The following is a 20,224-nucleotide window of genomic DNA, read 5'->3' as shown; positions in this document are numbered from 1 at the left end:
CTAAAAGGGCCTCTGGTTAAACGTCACTAAAGCACGCAGTGCACAGGGAAAAAAAGAGGGTACTCCAAGGTCAGAACTTCTAAGAAACTCTATAAAACTGCAAGGCAGGGTTTCTCCTCTCAAACCAATCACCACCAGTTATTTGACAACAATCAGCAACCACCTGGAAACCACAGTTACTGTCACTAACAGGACAAATCATCCTTCAGTTTCAAAGATATGTAATAGAGGTAGTAGTAGAGGTATATACTTGCTTGTAGACACTGTGGATGGGCACATTGGTTGGCATGAAGCCATGCTATTCTGACATGGTAGCTGGTACATTGTAGTCTCGGTGAAGTTTGGTAGAAGCTGGAGGCCACATGTCACTCGAAGGTGAACTCACCTTCCAATGACAAAGCTCCAAGCTCACCCAGCCGTAACCAGAACTTCAAAACTTAGCATGGCTTAACTTGCTTCTGCTTCTGTTGTTGGGATTATGTGTGGAATTTACAGTGTGACTGAAGCTGTTACCAGTTATCAGAGCCTTTGAGTCCAGTGCAGTGGAAACAGGCTGAAGAAGTGTCACCTTTACAGGCCTGATCACTATGCTGTACACCGGCCTTTGGTTAGGGTTAACAGACACTGATTATTACAGTCAGGGATGCATGGCTTTGTAATTGGAAGATGGAACAACACTGCTAATTAAAGGTTCGTGGAGCCACCCGTCAACCTGAACCTCCACCTTAGGTGTTCTTTTTTTTTACTAAAATATCAGCTGATTTCCTGTTTTTGTCCCATCATGAGAATTCTGACCACTGGAAAGCTGCTGGTGTTTAAGCACAATTTCCAGAAATGCCTGAGATATCTGCACAAAATAGAGCTATTGCTACTTTTAGCTGCTCCCTCCTTCCCAGCGGGGACCTCCATATGTTTGATTTGGCAGAATTTCATATTGGATGCTCTTCCTTCAACCCCAGAGGGATTAGTGTCTCCTCCGCACAAAATATTAACTGTAAAACTCTTTCTCTACTACAAAGACAAAGAGAATAAAAAAAACCCATATGTTTAGGTGTACGAGTGCACCAAAATAAATGAAAGTCTTCACATATTCAAGGCTTACGATCTAAAACAGAATGCCAAAATCCACAAACTGCTCCACAGCAGACAAATAGGAAGAAGACCCCAGTCTGCAGAACTGCAGACTGGAGTTTATTACAGACACATCAGCTTCAGCTCCAGTTTCAGTGATACTAACTCAGTATTTTGTGACTCCAAAACTGAAATGTATTAGAGGTGTTCCGGGATGGCATGAATGCTGGCAATGTGCTTAAAAAATAAGAACATTGCAGCTTTGGCTCAACCTTTAATTTTCCACATTGGCACAAGACTGCCAACACAGAGCTCAGACAGACCGAAAGAAAAAAATCTGTTAGACATTTGGCTGCATGTGAGGAAACCATCACATAGAAACAGCTGAAGCCAAAACCCTCCAACAGAGGATGGCTGGACTTCAAGACTCAACATAAACTCTATAAAAAATCCAGCATTTACATTATAATTATAAATAAACTAATAAAGTAGCCTTCATGTCTGTTTCAAACTAAAGAGAGGTATCAGCTTCTGCAGCTAGTTGAAATCATGGCCCTGGAAATGTGTTGAGGACATTCTGCGGTACCAGTCAGTGTATGCTGGGTTCACTGGTCCACTTGTGTCTCCTGCTTTGCCTCTCCAGTCTAACACAGATAGTTTTACACATTACACGTTTCTGTGTGTACGTGTGTATATGGTTTTAAATATGCATTGCATGTTTTTTAGAGTATTTTTGGAATGGTAAAGTATATGATACCATGTCATAATTGAGAACCAACAGCAGGAAGTGACATTTATGGACTGGTCATTTAGTTCAGTCCTGAGGGTGGTGCAGTCTTTGAGCATGCTGATGTTGTTTAGCTGTCCAGGTTTAAATAAGAAGATTCACTGATTCATTGAGGTGTGTAAATTGTTACACATCTCAGAAACTCATTAAACTCATTGGTTTGTTGCAGAATTCTCTCTTTTCTGTATTTGAGCCCACATTAAATGAAGCTACAAACTCAGTACACACTGACTTGGATAACGTGCACACTCATGATCAGCAAAACTAATGTTGGGTATTTTTTGTAGAGTTTTCATTTCTTTCATCATTAAAAGTTATATGTGTATGCAAGTGGGTTAAAAATGTAAAAGTTCAGTAAAATGTCACATCCATCCCATTATATGATGAAGTTTTCTATAATTCATGCTTTAAATCTCTTTCATAATGCATAGCAATTTAGTTTGGCCTATATAACCTCCAGCCTTGCACCTCTTCTCTGTACATAATGGATGGAATTCCACTTTCCCACAATGCAGGCAGGATGACGCTAATGTGTGTGAAGGTGAAGAAGAGCGACGCACATAAAGCTGCAGTGCTCAGACCTCCTCAGTCATACCTGCTGTCTGCATTTCTCTTTCTATAACCACCCGTTTTTATTATACTGCTATAAAAAAATTAGCTTTTTCAGATTTATCCCTTTAGAACCAAATATTCATATTTTATTTTTTGAGGCGATCCACACAGTTTGACTTTAGTCACAGTGCTCCAAAGGTACGCGTTCTCCTGCTTTCGTGGTTTAATCGTGGCTATGAAACATCTTCAAAAGGAGAAACAAAATGAGGGCAAACATATATTTTTATGTGTTTTTTTATTGCTAATAATGAACAGACTAACTTAAAGAAAGAAAATAACACAAGACCTTCCACGATTCTTGCTTCCTACTAATAGCTGGTTTAATTTTCCAAAAACTGAAAGTTATCTCAAAGATAAAAATATGCTACTGTGGATGGATGAGGTCAGTTAATTCATCCAAACTCGTGGGGCTGATATGAATACTTAGCCAGGAATCTTCATTTGCTTCTTTATCAGCTTTCCTCGCTTAACCACCACCTGATTTACAGATTTATAATCCGCGGTGTGCCAGCAAAACACCTGTGACTGAGCTCCAGATCTCCTCTCCACACAGGAATGTAAGATGCACTGTTTGCCTACCTGCTAGAGTTCTGAGACTGAGCTGAAAACACACAGACAGAGCTATCATGTCCTAAGCTTAAACACATTTTTACTGAGCCCCGGCATGGGAAGTATGAGAGGCATGCTCCTGTGGATTATACTGGACTGAATACAACCTAATATTTGTTTTTAAAGAGAAACTAGATAGTTATATGCTCCTTATATTTGATATAGATTTAAAATGAACAGTAGTGAGCTACCTGGCATGGATTTAGACTACCAGCATGGTACAGCCAACAGGTCTGTAAGAATCACACTACTGAGGTGAAGGTCCACTGGGGTTGGATGGATGGGTGTAAATTTCAGTATCAGAAAGTAAGTTTGAAGCAGGAACTATGCATGCATTCTTGGAGTGGACTGAAAAATACCGTAATGAGAACGGTTTGTCTGTGGTGTCTCAGTCAGCTCTGGAAGTGTTTGGTTAGCTGAGGGTAAACTGCACTAAGCTTTCAATTATTGAAAACTCAAACCAAGTTCACCATGTCCTCTCAGCAGAAACACAACCATTAATAGCACAGCTTCTATAATACATTTGACCACCTCAGCCTCTATACCCCTGCATCCTTCTGTAATTAATAATCCAGCTGAAAAAAAAGGTTAGGTCCTTTGGACTTAAATTTTCAAACATCTGGCAAACATGGTGGCATAATCTCTGCCACCTAAAACTGCACATACATTTTTATGCAGATTACACTGTTTTATATGCCACTGGCCATTCCTCTGATCAGGCCACTGCAAATGTACAGTCTGCTTTTGGTACATTTCAAAATTCTCTGATCACACATAATCTTATTTTAAACTCTGATAAAACAAAATGCATGAGTGCATTTAAGGTCAACTAAAAATATCCAGCATACAGTCCATACTAAAACTCATCATGGTCATTAAAATTGTTCTCTGTTATAAATATTTAGGACTCTGGCTGGAAGTTAGACTCACTTTTAAAAACCACTATTGAGGAAAATTAAAGATGAAGATTAGAGTTTCACATAGAAACAAATCTTGTTTCTCATTCACAAGCACATTGCCAGTCTTGGTAAATGGACTGCTTCTTACAAAGCGCTTTTCTACTGTACCTGAGCACTCAAGGCACTTTATACAACTTGACTCATTCACCCGTTCACACAAGCACTTTTTCTATGTAAGTGCTTTCTATCTGACATTCACACTCCGATGGATGCATCAAACAGCAACTTGGGTTTAGTACTCTCCACGCAGACTGGAGCACCAGGGCTTGAACCACCAACCTTCCAGTTGGCAGATGACCTGCACTACAGCCATGCCAAAAGGTTTGTGCCTTGGATGGTAATGTGATTGATTTGGTAGATTTTCCATTCCTTCCTGCCCTGTGTCTGTAGAGAACCAGTGACCTTTTGCTTGCCATGCAAATGTGTCAACCATCACATTATAAGCAGAACACTAACGATGATATTGTTCATATGCATGCTTCTATATCCACCTCGACGCCTCTTGATTTTGTGTATTCTGTGCACTGAATCATGTGTCTTTCCAGGCTCTGCTGCTTACCTCTGCGCCTTTGCTGAATTTAAACACAGTACTTACAATGTCAGTTTGCAGGACATTTTATCAATAGCTGTGCCTCTTGAAAACTGCATTTAAATACTTCGCTGCCTATAAATGGAATAAGCTAAAAACAAACCCAAGAATGGTGTTGTCTGATTTCACAGGAACATTTTAAAGGGTTGCATTTGTTTATATGCAACTACTTGAGTAGGTTTTTCTTCATCTGTGATCATGTGTAATGGCTTGTTCTATTGTGTAGCCGACTGTCTAAATTTTTGAATTTTTTTTGTACTGACATTTCTCTTGAAAAAAGATCTCGTTCTCACTGAGCTTACCTGTTGTAAAGAATATAATAAATAAGGCAGCAGCCATGTACTGTAGCTCAGACAGAAACCACAAAAAAACTATATCCAGACCAAGCCTCTCATATATTCATCGAGTAATTTAAATAACTCAATGATAAAAAAATCGTCACAGCAAATTTTTTTCTTCAATGCTTCGTTCCATCATTACCATGTAAATACGAGCGACACATAAACAGGCCAGAGATTTATTCAGGAGTAGTGAGTGAATAAACCACATTAAGAACACACAGGCCCCAGTCTTCAACAAAAACACTGGTAACAGAAGAGCAGCAGAGATGAGGTTTGTTTCACACAGAGAAATCTGCAGTGAGTCTCTTGAAGTTTATTAAAATCTGCAGATGAAATGTTAACTTAGTCTGATACATGTTTAAATTATACAGCTCGCTGAAAGCTGACGGCAGCCGTCCTATTTTACATGGAATTGATACCTGCAGCAAGCAGGGGTGAGTCTAAAGAGGGACATTGGGTGTACTAGTATTGTATTAATATTTCAAAATATAAATATTTTAAAAAATGTAAAAATATATAAATGCAAGACCATTAAAAATGTACATGGGCCAATAAAACTGAGGATTGTTAGGTTGGACAGTGAATTATTATTAATATTAATTAAGGTCTACACCATAATAACATCTTGTTTTCAGCAGCACAGAAAGGCACAGCACACACTTCACAATGCTGATACATTTCTCTTCATCGCAGCCACCACATTTTATTTGTAAGCCTTTTCTTTAAAGGCTTACAGATACAATCTCACTCACTCTCGTGCATAGTAAAACATGCAGACACACGCGCACAAAAACTCATAAACATAAACACACAGCAAATCCACCTCATCCAGGAGATAAAATGCCGTCACAACTCTTTCTGCCTCCTGTTTTTATTATTGCTCAACAATAAGACAAAAGTACTTCTTATCCAATTGCTTGATTAATCAATGAAATAATCACTAGAATACTCGATTACTAAGGCCTAATCCAAACTCACCTGCAGGTTCGCACAAGTGGAAAACATACAAGCACTGTCCAGGGGTTTGATTGCATTTCCGTGCAGAGAGGGAGCAGGTTTGGCGATGACTGGAGGCCCGGCAGGGGGCAGGAAAGTGGATGACGGCTCGGTTACGAAAAGAGTCCCTCCCTCCGAGCTGTAACCAAACGACTGGATGGCATTTTCTGTGTGGAGATAGAGACGGGCGGTCAGAGAAAGAGCGAGAACTTTCTACACCTGCTGAGAACCACACTGACCTGACAACCAATTACTGTTTTCTCATCAAGAGGCAGCTGCCACCTGGCCTTCCTCCAGGTAGGTAACAAGAATCTGACGCTGGTCTGTATCCTAAATTTAGATCAGCACACATGGTTCACTGTTGGGTCCTAAATTCCCCCCAAAACAAGCCAAACCCTCCAAGCTCAATCAAACTGGTAATTATTAGCGAGTATGTCTGTGAATGTTCTAAGTCAACCAGGTCATCGTAGTCTAAGGAGCTTGGAGAGAAAAGTGTCTGGACTTCTTTAAGTTGCTTGAAGATGTTTCACCTCTCATCCGAGAAGCTTCTTCAGTTCTAGGGTCACATGGTGGAGAGTCCCAGATTTAAACCCTGTGGGAGTTTCCCCCCAAAGAGGGACAAAAGAACCCCCTGATGATCCTCTACCTAATCACATGAGCCAAGGTGTGAAAACTGGTGTGGGTCACAATCAGCCAGGGTTTTGGGTGAGCTCATTGTGAAACCTGGCCCCACCCTATCATGTGATTTCCTGAGGTCAGATGGCCCAGGATGTGAGTGGGCGTTAAGGCGTCTGGGAAGGGATCTCAAAACTGGATTATAGATGGCAGACAGTTGGTGTCGTAGGCCACCACCTCTGTTCAAAGATGGTCGCTCACAGTGGACATAGATGGCTTCTTTCACTCCTCTTTCAAACCATCTGTCCAAAATGTGAACATTGGCATCCTCGAAAGAGTGACCTTTGTCATTTAGATGCAGATGGACTGCTGAGTCTTGTCCTGTCGGTGGTGGCTCTTCTATGTTGTGCCATGCGCTTGTGAAGTGGCTGTTTGGTCTCTCCAATGTAGCTATAATCTGGTATGTTTACATTCATGTAATTTTTTTTACATTTATGTTCATTAACATGCACTGTCCTAAATAAATAAATAAATTTATGTCCACTGTGAGCGACCATCTTTGAACAGAGGCGGTGGCTTACGACACCAACTGTGACCCACACCAGTTTTCACACCTTGGCTCATGTGATTAGGTAGAGGATCATCAGGGGGTCCTTTTGTCCCTCTTTGGGGGGAAACTCCCACGGGGTTTAAATCTGGGACTCTCCACCATTTGACCCTAGAACTGAAGAAGCTTCTCGGATGAGAGGTGAAACGTCTTCAAGCAACTTAAAGAAGTCCAGACGCTTTTCTTTCCAAGCTCCTTAGACAATTATTACTGAGGCACACCTGTCAGAATCCAGCCCAAGTGTGCCCAAGTCTAGCCTGAAGTGACCTAATTCAGCTGGTCACCTGGGTGTCTGGAAACCTTTGCTATATTATATATAATACTTACCTAAAGTCATATTCATAACCAATGAACCCGTTTCTTCCTGCTATCTAATCTAATGCTCAGTTCGAAGAACTACAAATCTAAATAGCTGAAATAACTTTTTATCAACAGAAACAAAAGTCATTGGATTTGTGTCACACTGGAGGATGTGTAGTGTTTCCAGTGTGTGCCATCTTTGTGCCATTGTTTCATCTGAGCATATTGTGAGAGTCTTTGCAGATTCTGCAATCATTTATGGTCATGCTACACTCTTAGCTTATCACCTCTACTGTCTGCAGACGTCAGGCAAACATAGACACAGGTGTGGTGACTGGGAGAAGATTATGATTATGTTGATTATGTTGCTGCTGCTTTGTGAAAGTCTGCAGAAGATCTTCTTCTTCCAGCTGATTCATTTAAGGGTCGCCACAATGGATCATCTGCCTCCATCTATCCCACCATCCTTCTCTGTTACACCAACCTTCCGAATGTCCTCCTTTACAACATCCATGGGCGTTCTCTGAGGTCTTTTCTCTCTGTTTACCATCGTAGTCCCACATTTAGCATCCCTACTCTCACCTCCTCACTCCCGCCTTTCCTTCTCTCTCACTGCCTTCTAATATGCCTTCCCCCTCTGCTCTATGGCCAACAGGAGCACAGTTTCCACCAGCAACCTGTTAGCTAACAGAGGCCGAGGTGGTCATTGTTAACCTGGTATTTGGTATGGGTACAGTTTAGCCAGATACTGGGGCATACTGGGGGATACTGAGGCGGAGCAGCCTCGAATAAAGTCATCTGTCTACCAGTTAGATGTTGACTCACTCCACCTCTCCTTCATTCACAGCCTCCTCCAAATACCTCAGTATCTCACCATCAATTAGAAGGACAGCCATGGCATTTAATGCAGATACCCATGGTTGATGGAGGATGGGGAATTTTGTTGAGCTAACATTTACAGTTTTGGGTGAACTGTTAACTCTGTGTCCACCCAGGATCCCCTGAGGATGATTTGGGATCACTTGGTTATTATCTGCTGTTTCTTCATTTGAAGGAGTCCAAATACTTTGATGTTTACTGCACTGAATAATGGGATTTTTGAGTACTGAACCTGAAAAACCTTCACAGTAATAAGTGACGCTATGGCTTCAGACCAGATTCAGATTCGATGTAAGACTTTTAAGGGTTAAAAATGCAACTCATGATGAAATTCAAGGCCAGCATGACAACTATAAAACTAAAGAAACAAACAGACACAGGGTTGGAGACACAGGTGTTTTCTTTCACTGCAAAGACTTTTAAAAGATTGATTTAACCCCAGTTATGTCATTTTTGGTTTAATTAATTAAAGACCTTTTATGGATTGCAGGAATCCTGGTTTATACATATGAATAATGCACATTGAAAATCAAATTTTAACCTTCTTTTATGGCTTTGAGTGTTTTTTCTGGTCTTTTTTACATTCTGGGGATCCACTGGCCTTGGAGATGAAAATATAACCTAACAAACTGAAGACGAATGACTATCGACCATTTTCACGAGGGCTGAATACAGAATAAAGAATATACAAGTTAGTATTTACACCACAGAACTGTGTGTGTTTATGGGAATTCATACTGAGACCAGCACAGAGATACACCAACAACTTTTTAAGCCCAACACACTGGTCTGTGGAGTCTGTTGGTAGGATCCATGGTGGTCTGTTTGGAGAATGATTAATGAACACAGTGGTGCAATGCAACCCACTCAACACAAGGCAGAGGTTGCTGCTGCCTCAGTGCAGCAAATCACGTTCAGATAACTGAAGGTTATTCTTGCATCTGAACACAAAACGTGTTTGTCCAGGTCTGACTACACCTCGACTGCAGAGAGCATTCTCCGCCCCTGTTAAACGTTAACGTGCCGCCGCGTCTTCTGACAGACCGGGAGATCATGGAGAGGGTACTCGAGCCCTGACGCTGTGCTCAGGTATCTGCACCAACATGCAGGTGCTTTCAGGCCGTAACCTGGGAGGTGGACCTCCATGGATTGGAATGTGGGTCCGAAGTTCACCTGATCCATGATAACTCCCGCACACTAACAGGAGCCGTGATGAAGAGATAATCAGTGTTATTCCCGTCACCTGACAGAGCTCACAGTTTTGAGCCTGATCAGAGCACAGTCCAGTAATCTGAGTACTTTTGGGTTTGAACATTTGGAGACATGTACATCATAAACAGGCTTCATCCTTCATTAACTGACTGACTTTCACATATACATGAATGCATGAAGTTCAATGTAACGGCATGGTTGTGTTCTTCGCTGCCTGCAGCACATGGATATGTATGTTTGCATCCACAGGAGGAGGAGGAGCGGATGTGTGATGGAGGAGGCGCAGCGGTGATGTTGGAGCTGGGTCAGTGTTATTTAAAGAAGGTATCTGGGGATCTTCAATACATCGGCTCGTACTTCTCTGTTTTTCCTCCTCCACTAACCTTTCCCCTCAATTATCCGCCTCACTCACACCTCTGTTTCTTTAACCATGCCAACGTTTTCAGCATTTCATGTGCTGAGACGACACATTTAACAGTAACATGTATCATGATTTTATTCATTGATTTAACCTCATACTGCAGTTCCACACCTCTGCACAGCTTGGGTTAGAGTTTGATAACATTTCTACATTAAAGTCTGAAAGTCTCATTATTTATGAACCATTTAATGGTTTCCCAAAATGAAGCCTACTTGTAAATGTAATAATTTCTACAATCAATAATTAAGACATTTAAAAATAAGAAATTATTCAGTGTGAATATTTTCTGCTTTTCTATGCTTCATATTTGTAAACTAAATTATAGTGCCCAAATCACTCTCCTTTTATGGAATAATCAATTAACAGTTTTTGGAAAATGCATAACCTAAACAGGCAACATCATTGATAAGCAACATAGAAATGAAAAATTCTGTTCTGAGTTCTGTAATATGATAGAGCTGAAATTTTGAATTTCCATGAATTTCCACCCTTTCAGTATAAAGGGGTAAGATACATTTCTGTTAGCAGCAGCTTCATAAACTCAGATCCATAAATGACTGAATCCATCAGACAACAAACAGAAAACATGGCATAAAACTACCTGCAGGTATGTTCACATGTTGTTACAGCAGTGTGAAGGCTGATTGGCTTATAACCTGTTTGATTAATAATTTTGTTTTCTGGATTATTTAGGTAAATATTCTCCAGACTAACTGGAGAGGATCAGCACTTTACAGCTCCGACTCTCCTGATCAGGCATGCAGCACTCACTGAGGCAGGTGTTGTGTGTGAAATCGCGGTGGAAAGCTTCACACTCGTGCTCCTGGTGGCCGGTGCCCCTGCAGGTGCACCACAGGCTCATAGTGATGTTGGATGGGCTGCTGTCGCTGTAGTTTGGCGTTACATCCGAGCCTGAGGCAGGGAGGGGGGAGGAGGAGAGGAATAAGAATTAGGGTGGAGATTAGCCGGGAAGAAAGGTAAAGAGGATTTTTGCAAATTGGGAATTGAATCATTGAAAGATTTCCAGAGAAGAAATGAGTCACCAGTAGAATGTTTCTCTGCTCTTAATTCTCAACTGAAAGATTTAAATAACGGTCAAGTGGCTGCTGATCACAGCCAGAAACGAACAGGCTGGCTTCACTAAACAGGTCATGTGGTAAAGTTAGAGGAAGGCACAGTTACCTGAACTCATTAGATCTAAACAACTAACTCTGTGCTGGAGGATCTCTGTACCAAACACCTGTCACAGGTTAGGTCAGGTTCTACTATAAACAGGAAGATATTTTGAGAAAGCAGAATTAATTACTAATCTACGGTGGCCCTGAGAGGCCAAACAGACTGCAACTTAAGAAAACACCAGCAATTAGTAAAACGCACTTCCCTTGTGCTTTTGGAAATCTGTTTTTTCCTATTTCTGTTTTTGTTCTTCCTATTTCTGTTTTGTTTTTTCCTATTTCCGTTGTGTTTTGTGTGCTTTTGCAGCGTTTTTCTTATTGCTGGTGTTTTCTTAAGTTGCAGTCCGTTTGGCCTCTCAGGGCCACCGTACTAATGAAGTCATTCAGATGTCAGTTTTCAGCATGTGTGACCCAAACTGTGATAAAAGGCAAGCAGTATTGTAACGACAGTCTAACCGACTCCATCAAACACTTTAATTCTGTTTCCAGTATTTGGGTTAGGGTTGGGGCCATCACCACTGATGATGTACACATCAGAAGGTTAGCCGAGTTTAGGCTAGACTTACCAATGAGGCCGACATAGGACATGAGGCAGCCGTGGTAGTTATCGTGAGGGCAGGTGGTGACGGTGTGTGGTGTCACCTGGCAGTTCATGTGGAAATCAGCGAGCCGAGACCTGCAACAGGAAGCAACACAACAAAAAACATCAGTAACATGATGTAATTTGGCCAACAGCTACCAGCTGTGTGTGTGTGTGTGTGTGTGTGTGTGTGTGTGTGTGTGTGTGTGTGTGTGTGTGTGTGTGTGTGTGTCGGGGGGGGGGGTGCTGTCAAGCTTGCCTAGAGTGAATGGGGTTCTTTGCCTCTGGAGAATAAACCTCCCCCAAAGGGCTTGAGACAATCGAAACACTTCTATTTTTAGATGTTCATGAAAGACCTTTCTGTCAGTTTACGGAAACGGCGTCCCCCATCTTGAATTGGGGTGTAAAGCAAGCAGCAGCCCCCTGTTAGCATCACCTTCAACCACCACAATCAGCTGCTGCTTCTACACACATGGTAGCTTCTGCTGGGCTTTAACGACGCTGCTAACATCTGCTAGAGTCATCGCTTCGAAACGGACACCATTGAGGGAGGAAGACCTGCCCTAAATCCTGAACCAGCTAATCAGCACACATTAGCAGAGTGCTAGCATTTTATGGCAATCGCTGTGAGAAAAACTAAAGGACAGAAGAGTAGTTTTCCTTCATGCTGGACTTATGGAAGCAAAAATGAAACAGACTTTTGTGTACAATCAGCTGGAAATAACATTTTGTTCTATTCACTCCATCGAGCGCCTCCTGGTGTGCCCCAGCTGAACAGGCACAAGGGACAGGCAGTGTAATGCTGTGGGTGGTTCAATGAGAGTGTGTTTTTAAATCCTGCATGCTGCTCGTCACGTCTGCAGAATCATTCCCGTGAACATTGAAAGCAAACACGTGTCATTTTGGGGGGTTTTGCAGGAAGGACTGATGGTCACATGACACTGAGTGGTCCTTAGTAATTAAGCCTAACAATGGACTGTAATAAGCAGCAGCTGCACAAACAACCTCTGGGGTTGACTTTTTTTTTTATGGGATTTATCATCGGTTGATGGAGCACAACAGCTGGTGGAGGTGATTTAGCAGGTGTCATTAAACCACAGAAGAAGAAAAGAGTGTGGCGAGGTGACGTCAAAGCCCCAGTCAAAGCGCCAACAATGGAGGCGTGTGGGAAACATGACGTTCAGCTCTGTGTAACAGTTTCGATGCTGAGGACACGCCCTGATTATCGCTGAGCTTCACCCTGCATCTCGCTCAGATCAGCAAACTTTTAAAACAGATGGATTTACAGAGTGACTAACATAAAGAAAGTAAGAAAAGAGCAATTTTATTTAGCTGAAAATGATTCACAGATGGCATCATACGCTGTAACAGCTACAGAAATGGAAATGAATGGGAGCCGACTCTCGCAGATGTGAAGGGGACAGTTTTTCCTCTCTACATTTATCATACAGACCTGTCCCACACTCACAGACGAGTGGAAGTAAATCCAACAGATTATGTTTGAAGTCTTTCACACCAAAATTTCCAAAGACAAAAAGTGGCTGATTTGGACTCTTTGGAAAGAAGACGGGTTGTTTTGGCAGCAGCGTGGATGCTAATGAGACACTGGGGGAAAAATATCCTCCCCTCATGAAAGATGGGCGACGGCAGTGCCACAGTTGGCTGCTTATGAGAGATGAACAAACTGTGTTTAATAAGCTTCATGGGCTTGCCTCTCATTGCCTTGCAGTCTGGACCTCACGCTGAGTCCGGTTCGGCCCTCAAAACAAACTGATGAGTCAGCTTTTGTGCATGTGTAAAAAATTCAGACCTGACTGAAGAAAGAGAGAGAAGGGCCAGACTCTGATGGACTCTTTGCAGTAAGTGATGTCACTGTCCATGCATGCATCCACTTCCTGCTATTTATGAGGGCCAAATTAATGTTAAACCACAGTCCACGGCCTCGCCCACAAACCAACCAGTAATTCTCAGTTAAAGGTGCAGTTTATCAACACATGTTTAGTCAAGAGGAAGGGCGGCACACCAAAGATGCATTAAACATGCATCCCTACATGACACCAAACTCCATAACTGACTGAACACAGGGGAAAACAACCGCGGTGAGAGAGCAGCCATTTAAACTACACAATTTAGGTAACGAGCAGGGAGCAGAGCTACTGTTTCTCCATGTAAAACATTGAATTATCAGAGGTTTGGAGATCAGGGACAGGACCAAAACACTGCTGCTGGGAGCAGGCTTTTTAAAATGGCCGGATGTAGACAGGAACCATTTAGCAGCTGACATGTGGACAGACTAGCCCATGGGTTTAACCAATCAGGTGGAGAACACATTCTATCTGTTTTGTCCTCGGTCTGTTCCAGGATCCCATCCCGCTGTTTGGATAGGTGATGAGCCACCTCGGCTGACTCCTTTCGATGTGGAGGAGCCTGCCTCTCAGGCCGAGCACAGACAGCTTTGAAGGAAGCTTTATTTCTTTTGTTTGGATCATCTGATAATGCCACCATCAGGAAAACTGGACCAGACTGTGAATCGAACAAAGGCAGAGGGTCTCCCCAGACAGATGGGCTTATGGCTGAGACTCTGCCTGAAAGAGCCTGCCCTGCAGTGTTCCCACCACCCGGCTGAGGTGCTATAGGGGTCTGATGATTTGTCACTGGGAAGGTAACCAAAACAGCTTGTAAGGACATAATTTACTTTATTTCGATGACAGATTAATCTGCTGATATGCTTCCAGTATTTTCTGATAACAGGGAGAGGATAGAGTCCTGTTTCAAAGAGTCTGCTCTTCTGGATTTAGTTCTTCTTGAGGTAAAAACACAGACATTTCCCAGTCAACCAGTTCAAATCATTCACGCCATGCCCAGTTTATCCACTGAGCAGAGAGATTTCAACACAACGCCTGTGTTAATGCTGTTTAAGTGCTGTGAATGGAGTATAAAGTGGGTATGTAGCACTCAGACTGCCGTTATTTGCACTGTCGAAGTGTAAAGTCCTTCAGAAATGCAAACATTGTTAAAAACAGATCGAACAGATGCCCAGCAAACTCTCCTGAGAGCTGAAAATCCTTGTGGAAATATCCGCCTGATTCATGCAGTAGTTTGGGAGATTATCTGCTGTTCCTGCGTGCATGTCCTGCAGTATCCACTACATCATGCATATGTTAATGCACAAGAAACTGTCACAGGCAATAAGAGTAAAGCTGCTGAGCTTAATCTACTGCCTGTCCTACTTTTGTGTTTCACATCCCGTCTCTCCTCTTGGTTTCCTTTGTCTCGCTCTCCTCTTAAAGCCTCTCACCTGCTTCGTCTCTTTAACGTCGCTCTTCTTCTTCTCTCTTGAAAATTTTTGACAGACAGGTGAGGTGAAAGGTGGCGTGTGGTGACGGAGACGTGTGATCTTGTCGCTGTTTGAGACAGCGTGATGGGCTTTGTGTTTACGCCGAGCTTTAGCTGGCTGCCATCGCAGGACTGCATCATGTCCTCAGAGAGGACACGAGAGCGTGACACGGAAGACATGACTGTGTGGTGGCTGTAGAGAGTGATCGGGTGTGACAGGCCGACTGCAGAGTGACTTTCAAACAGAGGCCACTGAGTGTGTGTCTGTGTGTGGGTCTGCGTGTCTGTGTGTGCGTGTGTGTTTACACAGGCACATTATGACAAAACTCACTCACTTGAACACATCCTCTAAGCATCTCCAAGGAAGGCTGTCACTGATGAAGGTCAAGTGATCTCAGCTTTCTCAGACCTGCTGCTAAACTTCACAAGTTCCCGGGCCTCAGCAGAACCAGACCCTCCAGAACTTGGTGGAGGCTGGACCAAAAAAATAAAACTCACAGGAATGCAGTGCTTCATCCGTCCATCCACTGCAGGCCTGTCTCTGTGAGTGTGTGATGATGTTGCTGTATTTCTGTATTTTGAGTCCCATGTGCTCGTGTCCCGGCCAGTCCAGCTCATAGAAACTATGCGGGGACGTTATACTCTCCAGGAAACTGCTGACATCTGTGAGTCCTTCTGTTGATGATTATGATTATTTTTCTTTATGCTAAGACGATGACCGTTTCTCTCTAACTGATAGAGTTACAGGAGGAACTGTTGGTGCTGAACAGACCAATGACAGTAGCTGTAGATCTCTAAAAAAGTGAAAGGTCAGATTACACCGCTGGTTATGGCGCAGATTTCCAGCTGAAGCATAAATCCTCAGTAAGCTTGGAGCCTGTATTACAGCTTTATGCTGAAATACAGGCAGAGATCGGTGATGATGGTGCGGACTGGTTAGTGTGTGTCTGTGAGTAACTGCACAAACATGAGACCTTACTGAGACTCAGACTAGTTTATAAGCTTATTTTTGTGTCTTTGTTAAATCTGATCTTTGTGTTTGAATCGCCTGCACATACCAGCACACACACCTGCTCTCACATGAGAAACCAGAGCTGTGTTTATGAGAGGACCATCCTGACCTAAACCAGCCTGCCAGTGACCTGCGGCTAAACTGAGTCTGCACCCTCAAACCTCACCTAACCTTCAAACTGCTCATTCCAGAGACAGAAGTACCATCACTCACACACACACCGTACCATCGCACACACTCACACACACCTGCCCCTTCGCCCTTTGCTGCCTCGTCGTGGCAGATGCCATGTGAGGCATGAGCCAACTGCCGTCGAGCTCTTTGTTAGTTTTAAGGATGCATGAGGAGAGGGTTTACCACACGAGGCTGGTTTTTAAAGGACATCACCACCATCAGCCCATGACCTTCCTGCAGTTTTCCTACTAATAATTACTTCGAGTGACCTGAGGATCAGCTCCATCTGTCTGACTTCAAACCTTCACCTTCACGTGAAAACTTAAAAAGTAGGTCTGCACCTCTATAGTGCCTTTTGCTTTGGGTTTTATGAAGGGCTTTCATTTATGCCTCCTTCTGTCATCACACAGTCACAAACGTGCATGCATGTACGAGGCTTTGGTCGTACATGCACGGGTACAATCGTGTTCTGGAGGCTTAGGAGACCTGGCTGTTGTCAGCTCTGTTACCTGCTCAGTTTTCAGCTCAGTCTTCAGCTCAGGCATCAGCTCTGTTTCCAGTTCACCCATTAGCTCTGTCACCAGCTCAGTCAGTTGCTCAGCCATCTTTTCAGCCACTTCCATCCTCTGCTGGAAGCTCCGGTGAGCTCATTCAGCCAGCAGGGGACTGCATCTCTGGTGTTGGCCAGAGGGGCCGATGGCGCGATATGGCAGCCTTGCTTCTGTCAGTCTGCCCCAGGGCAGCTGTGGCTACAACCGTAGCATGCCTCCACCAGTGTGTGAATGTGAGAGTGAATGAATAGTGGCATTGTAAAGCGCTTTGGGTGCCTTGAAAAGCGCTATATAAATCCAATCCAATAATAATAATAATAATTATTATTATTATTAATAAATCCCGGACAGACTGTTTGCACTGCACTGCCCCAGCCGTTGCATCCTGTGCCGGCTGTGTGCCCCATGCAGCTACAGTTAGCGTCCCTTCTGCTGGAGGTCTCCATACCTGCTGGCCTTGCCTTTGTTCCTGCTGGAGGCCCAGGAGAGCCCCTTTGTTCACCTGGAGTCAGGGTCAGCTCCTGAAATGTTTATTAACTGTTTCCTGGGCTCCTGTGCCTTTCGTGGGCCTTTTGTTTCGGACTGTTTGAGTTCCAGGTTTTCTTGTGAACATTTTTGTTTTATTGATCAGTTTCAGGGTCAGTTTTAGGTTGTTTATTTAGTCTCCTCTTGTTTGCCTTAGTATTTTTCTATCAGTTCATTCGTGTCTGCATTTTGAGTCCACTCCTTACTACATACAGTCTGCCTCAGCCAGACTGTGACAGAATATTTGCTGAAGTTTAGGATGCTCAGTCAAATTAATCAGCTCTTCAAACTTAATACAACACGCATGGAAGCCATGACCCAGAAAAGTGGATTCACATCAAATTTTAAACCTGGCTTTAAACACTGAACATCTTATTAATCTCTTAATTAATATTTTACTCATGAACAGAAAGACTGAGCAGGCACAGGTTTGGTTTTGACTCATCTTTGAGACCGGATGTTTCAGACTCTTTCCTCCACTCTGTGAAACCTGAGAAGACTGATGACAGGAACCTGAGGGCATCAGTAAAGGCATTGACGGGTTCATATCCAGACTCATATCCACCACCACTAAAATAATCAGAGTATTTTACCCTGAAACAAAGCGCTTTACCCGTGCAGGAAGTAGTTAGCATGGTGACAAATGAAGGTCAGAGAGCGATGATGGCAGAGCCAAAGACAGCAGAGGAGTTGGGGCAGATTTAGCTGAGGAGTGCAGTCTGCTGCCTCAGAAACCACTTGATCAAATCCTGCCGAGCACTCATCTCCCTGCAGGGCTCGTTAAAGTTTCATCTCCACTAATCATCAACCGGCAGAGAGATGGAGCAGATGTACTGTACGCTGCCTGACCTAAGATGTTTCCTCTGAATTAGACTCAGACCCTCGTAATACCAGGACTCTGGAACAGCATGCATGAAAAAATATGTTTGAAAAAGTCATGCCTGCAGGTTACCGCGCGGAGGTGTTCGTGTGACAGCGGCAGGAAGTTCCCGAGCGTTCAAGTCTTTCTTTGATTTGATGTGTTTCCATCGTCTCGTGTTCAGACATGTTTGTATGAACTTCTTCTTACGGTCATTACATTTAGCACGCTCTTTGAATTTTGGTTTAAAGGTACCGGCTTTACAGCCACCGCTCAGACGCTCCAGGCAGCAGCCATCATAGAAGTCCTGGACTCAGCCATCTACATCAGATGACAACCGAGGCCTCGGTTTGCTGCTCCACTTCGTGGAGATTTATTCCATTAAGGGACCATTTTCAACTCATTAGCCTCTGTTTAGATAACACTTTTATTTGTAACATTAGCTAAAATATTTTTCCATATTTTCTTTAATAAACGTTAATATTTTTATTAGAATTTTAGACAGCAAGTGTTCATGAGTCACGTCTGCCCTGCAATATCTTTAGCTGCACTTGTAGCTAGCCTTTCATACCATCTGTTCAGATTTGTGTTCGATCATTTTATTGTATTACATTGAATTTTTACAGGCTGTGTCCACAGGCAGGGTTTTCTCTTCAACTTCAACTTCATGAACATGAAGCCAATTTTTTGAGTACAATGCAACTGAAGTATATAAAATCAAAGATTTATTTATTTATTCAAACAATTAATCTTTAATTAAAATGTGCTCAGTGAGAATTGAATGTGTAACAGTTGAGTAAATTTAATTAGAGCAGAACATTTTATATTTTACAAAATTATATGGAAAATTTCAAATTAAAAAGTGAGAATTTCAATGTGAAGTTGAAATTCAGAGTCTTTTCAGCACAGAGTTTTTTCCTTGCTAAGGTCACGACACAAACACAAAATATAACCAATCAGGATCGAGAGTGTGCAGACATGACAACATCAACACTGTAAATACCCACGGAGCACGAATGCATCACTTGTTCCCAACTAATAAATAACACATTCACACAGGACACACTATTACACACACACACACATGCACACAAACTCACACATTAATATTTAGTGTTTCTCCGATAAATCAGATCGTCTGTTTTCCTGCTCTCATTTATCGCTGTGCAGTGTGTTTGTGTCTGTGTGTGCATGTGTGTCTGCGGTGGTGTGTGTGTGCAAGTGAAGGTGAAGAATATTAAAATGAAATTACAGCGAGGCTGAGTGAGTCTAAATGCCCTCATTACTGACTGTCAGGCAGCACGATGTATTCGCAGTGACAGACACACACACTCAAGCCCTGCTGGAACGAATGAATCCAATTAGCTCTGCTGTACATCCTGACAAACACACATTAAAAGTGTATATGGTGATTTATAAGAGCTTCCATCAGCCGTCCATGCAGAATGTATGTTCCCTTATCCTCCCACTCTGACCCTGACTTGTCAGTCATGGTGTAACAGACTCACAGATCCCTCAAGAGTTATTCAATTATCAGGTCTGCATTAACGGGGATAAACAAAGCACAAACACACACACACAGACACACCTATGTGAATACTCAGCGCACATTAATGCTCACTAAACAGAACTGTGTGGCGTGGCAGAAAAACAGGATACCAGTGGAAATAAACTTCCTCAAACCTGGAGAAGCTTTCGTGAGTGGGGGAACAGAATGTGTATTTCAGCTTTAGGGGGCTCACACTCTTCTACAGTGAGGTGGGTCCATCCTTCAAGAACCCAAGAGGAGCAGTGCAGATCATTGAACCAGCTCCTTGCAGCCTCGAGGGCGTGTGAGTTTTTCCAGACAGTCTGCTTGTGTTTTCTGGACCTGGAGAAGAAATCTGACTGCAGCCCCTGTAGACGTGCTTGGTTTGCATCACCATAATGGACAGACGGGTGGGCCTCACAGCCTGTTTGATGTGTTTCTGTGGGTGTTACCAAGCAATGACTCCACTGCGGCACTTTTGCCGGG

General features: G+C 43.0%; 1 protein-coding gene across 1 annotated transcript in view; it reads right to left on the bottom strand.

The window, feature by feature from the left end:
* gfra2b (GDNF family receptor alpha 2b) overlaps positions 1-20,224 on the bottom strand; it is a 148,107-nt gene that overhangs the window by 10,548 nt on the left and 117,335 nt on the right. The window contains exons 6-8 of the mRNA XM_026174688.2: positions 11,740-11,849; positions 10,770-10,910; positions 5,947-6,131 (exon numbers count right to left, since the gene is read on the bottom strand). Coding sequence (XP_026030473.1) covers positions 5,947-6,131; positions 10,770-10,910; positions 11,740-11,849 — 436 coding nt within the window. The remainder of the gene's footprint in view (positions 1-5,946; positions 6,132-10,769; positions 10,911-11,739; positions 11,850-20,224) is intronic.

Source organism: Astatotilapia calliptera, chromosome 7, assembly GCF_964374335.1.
Source record: "Astatotilapia calliptera chromosome 7, fAstCal68.1, whole genome shotgun sequence".
In the NCBI taxonomy this organism is placed as follows: Eukaryota; Metazoa; Chordata; class Actinopteri; order Cichliformes; family Cichlidae; genus Astatotilapia; species Astatotilapia calliptera.
Note: the sequence above shows the minus strand (reverse complement) of the source record. Positions and strands in the feature narration are given on the sequence as shown.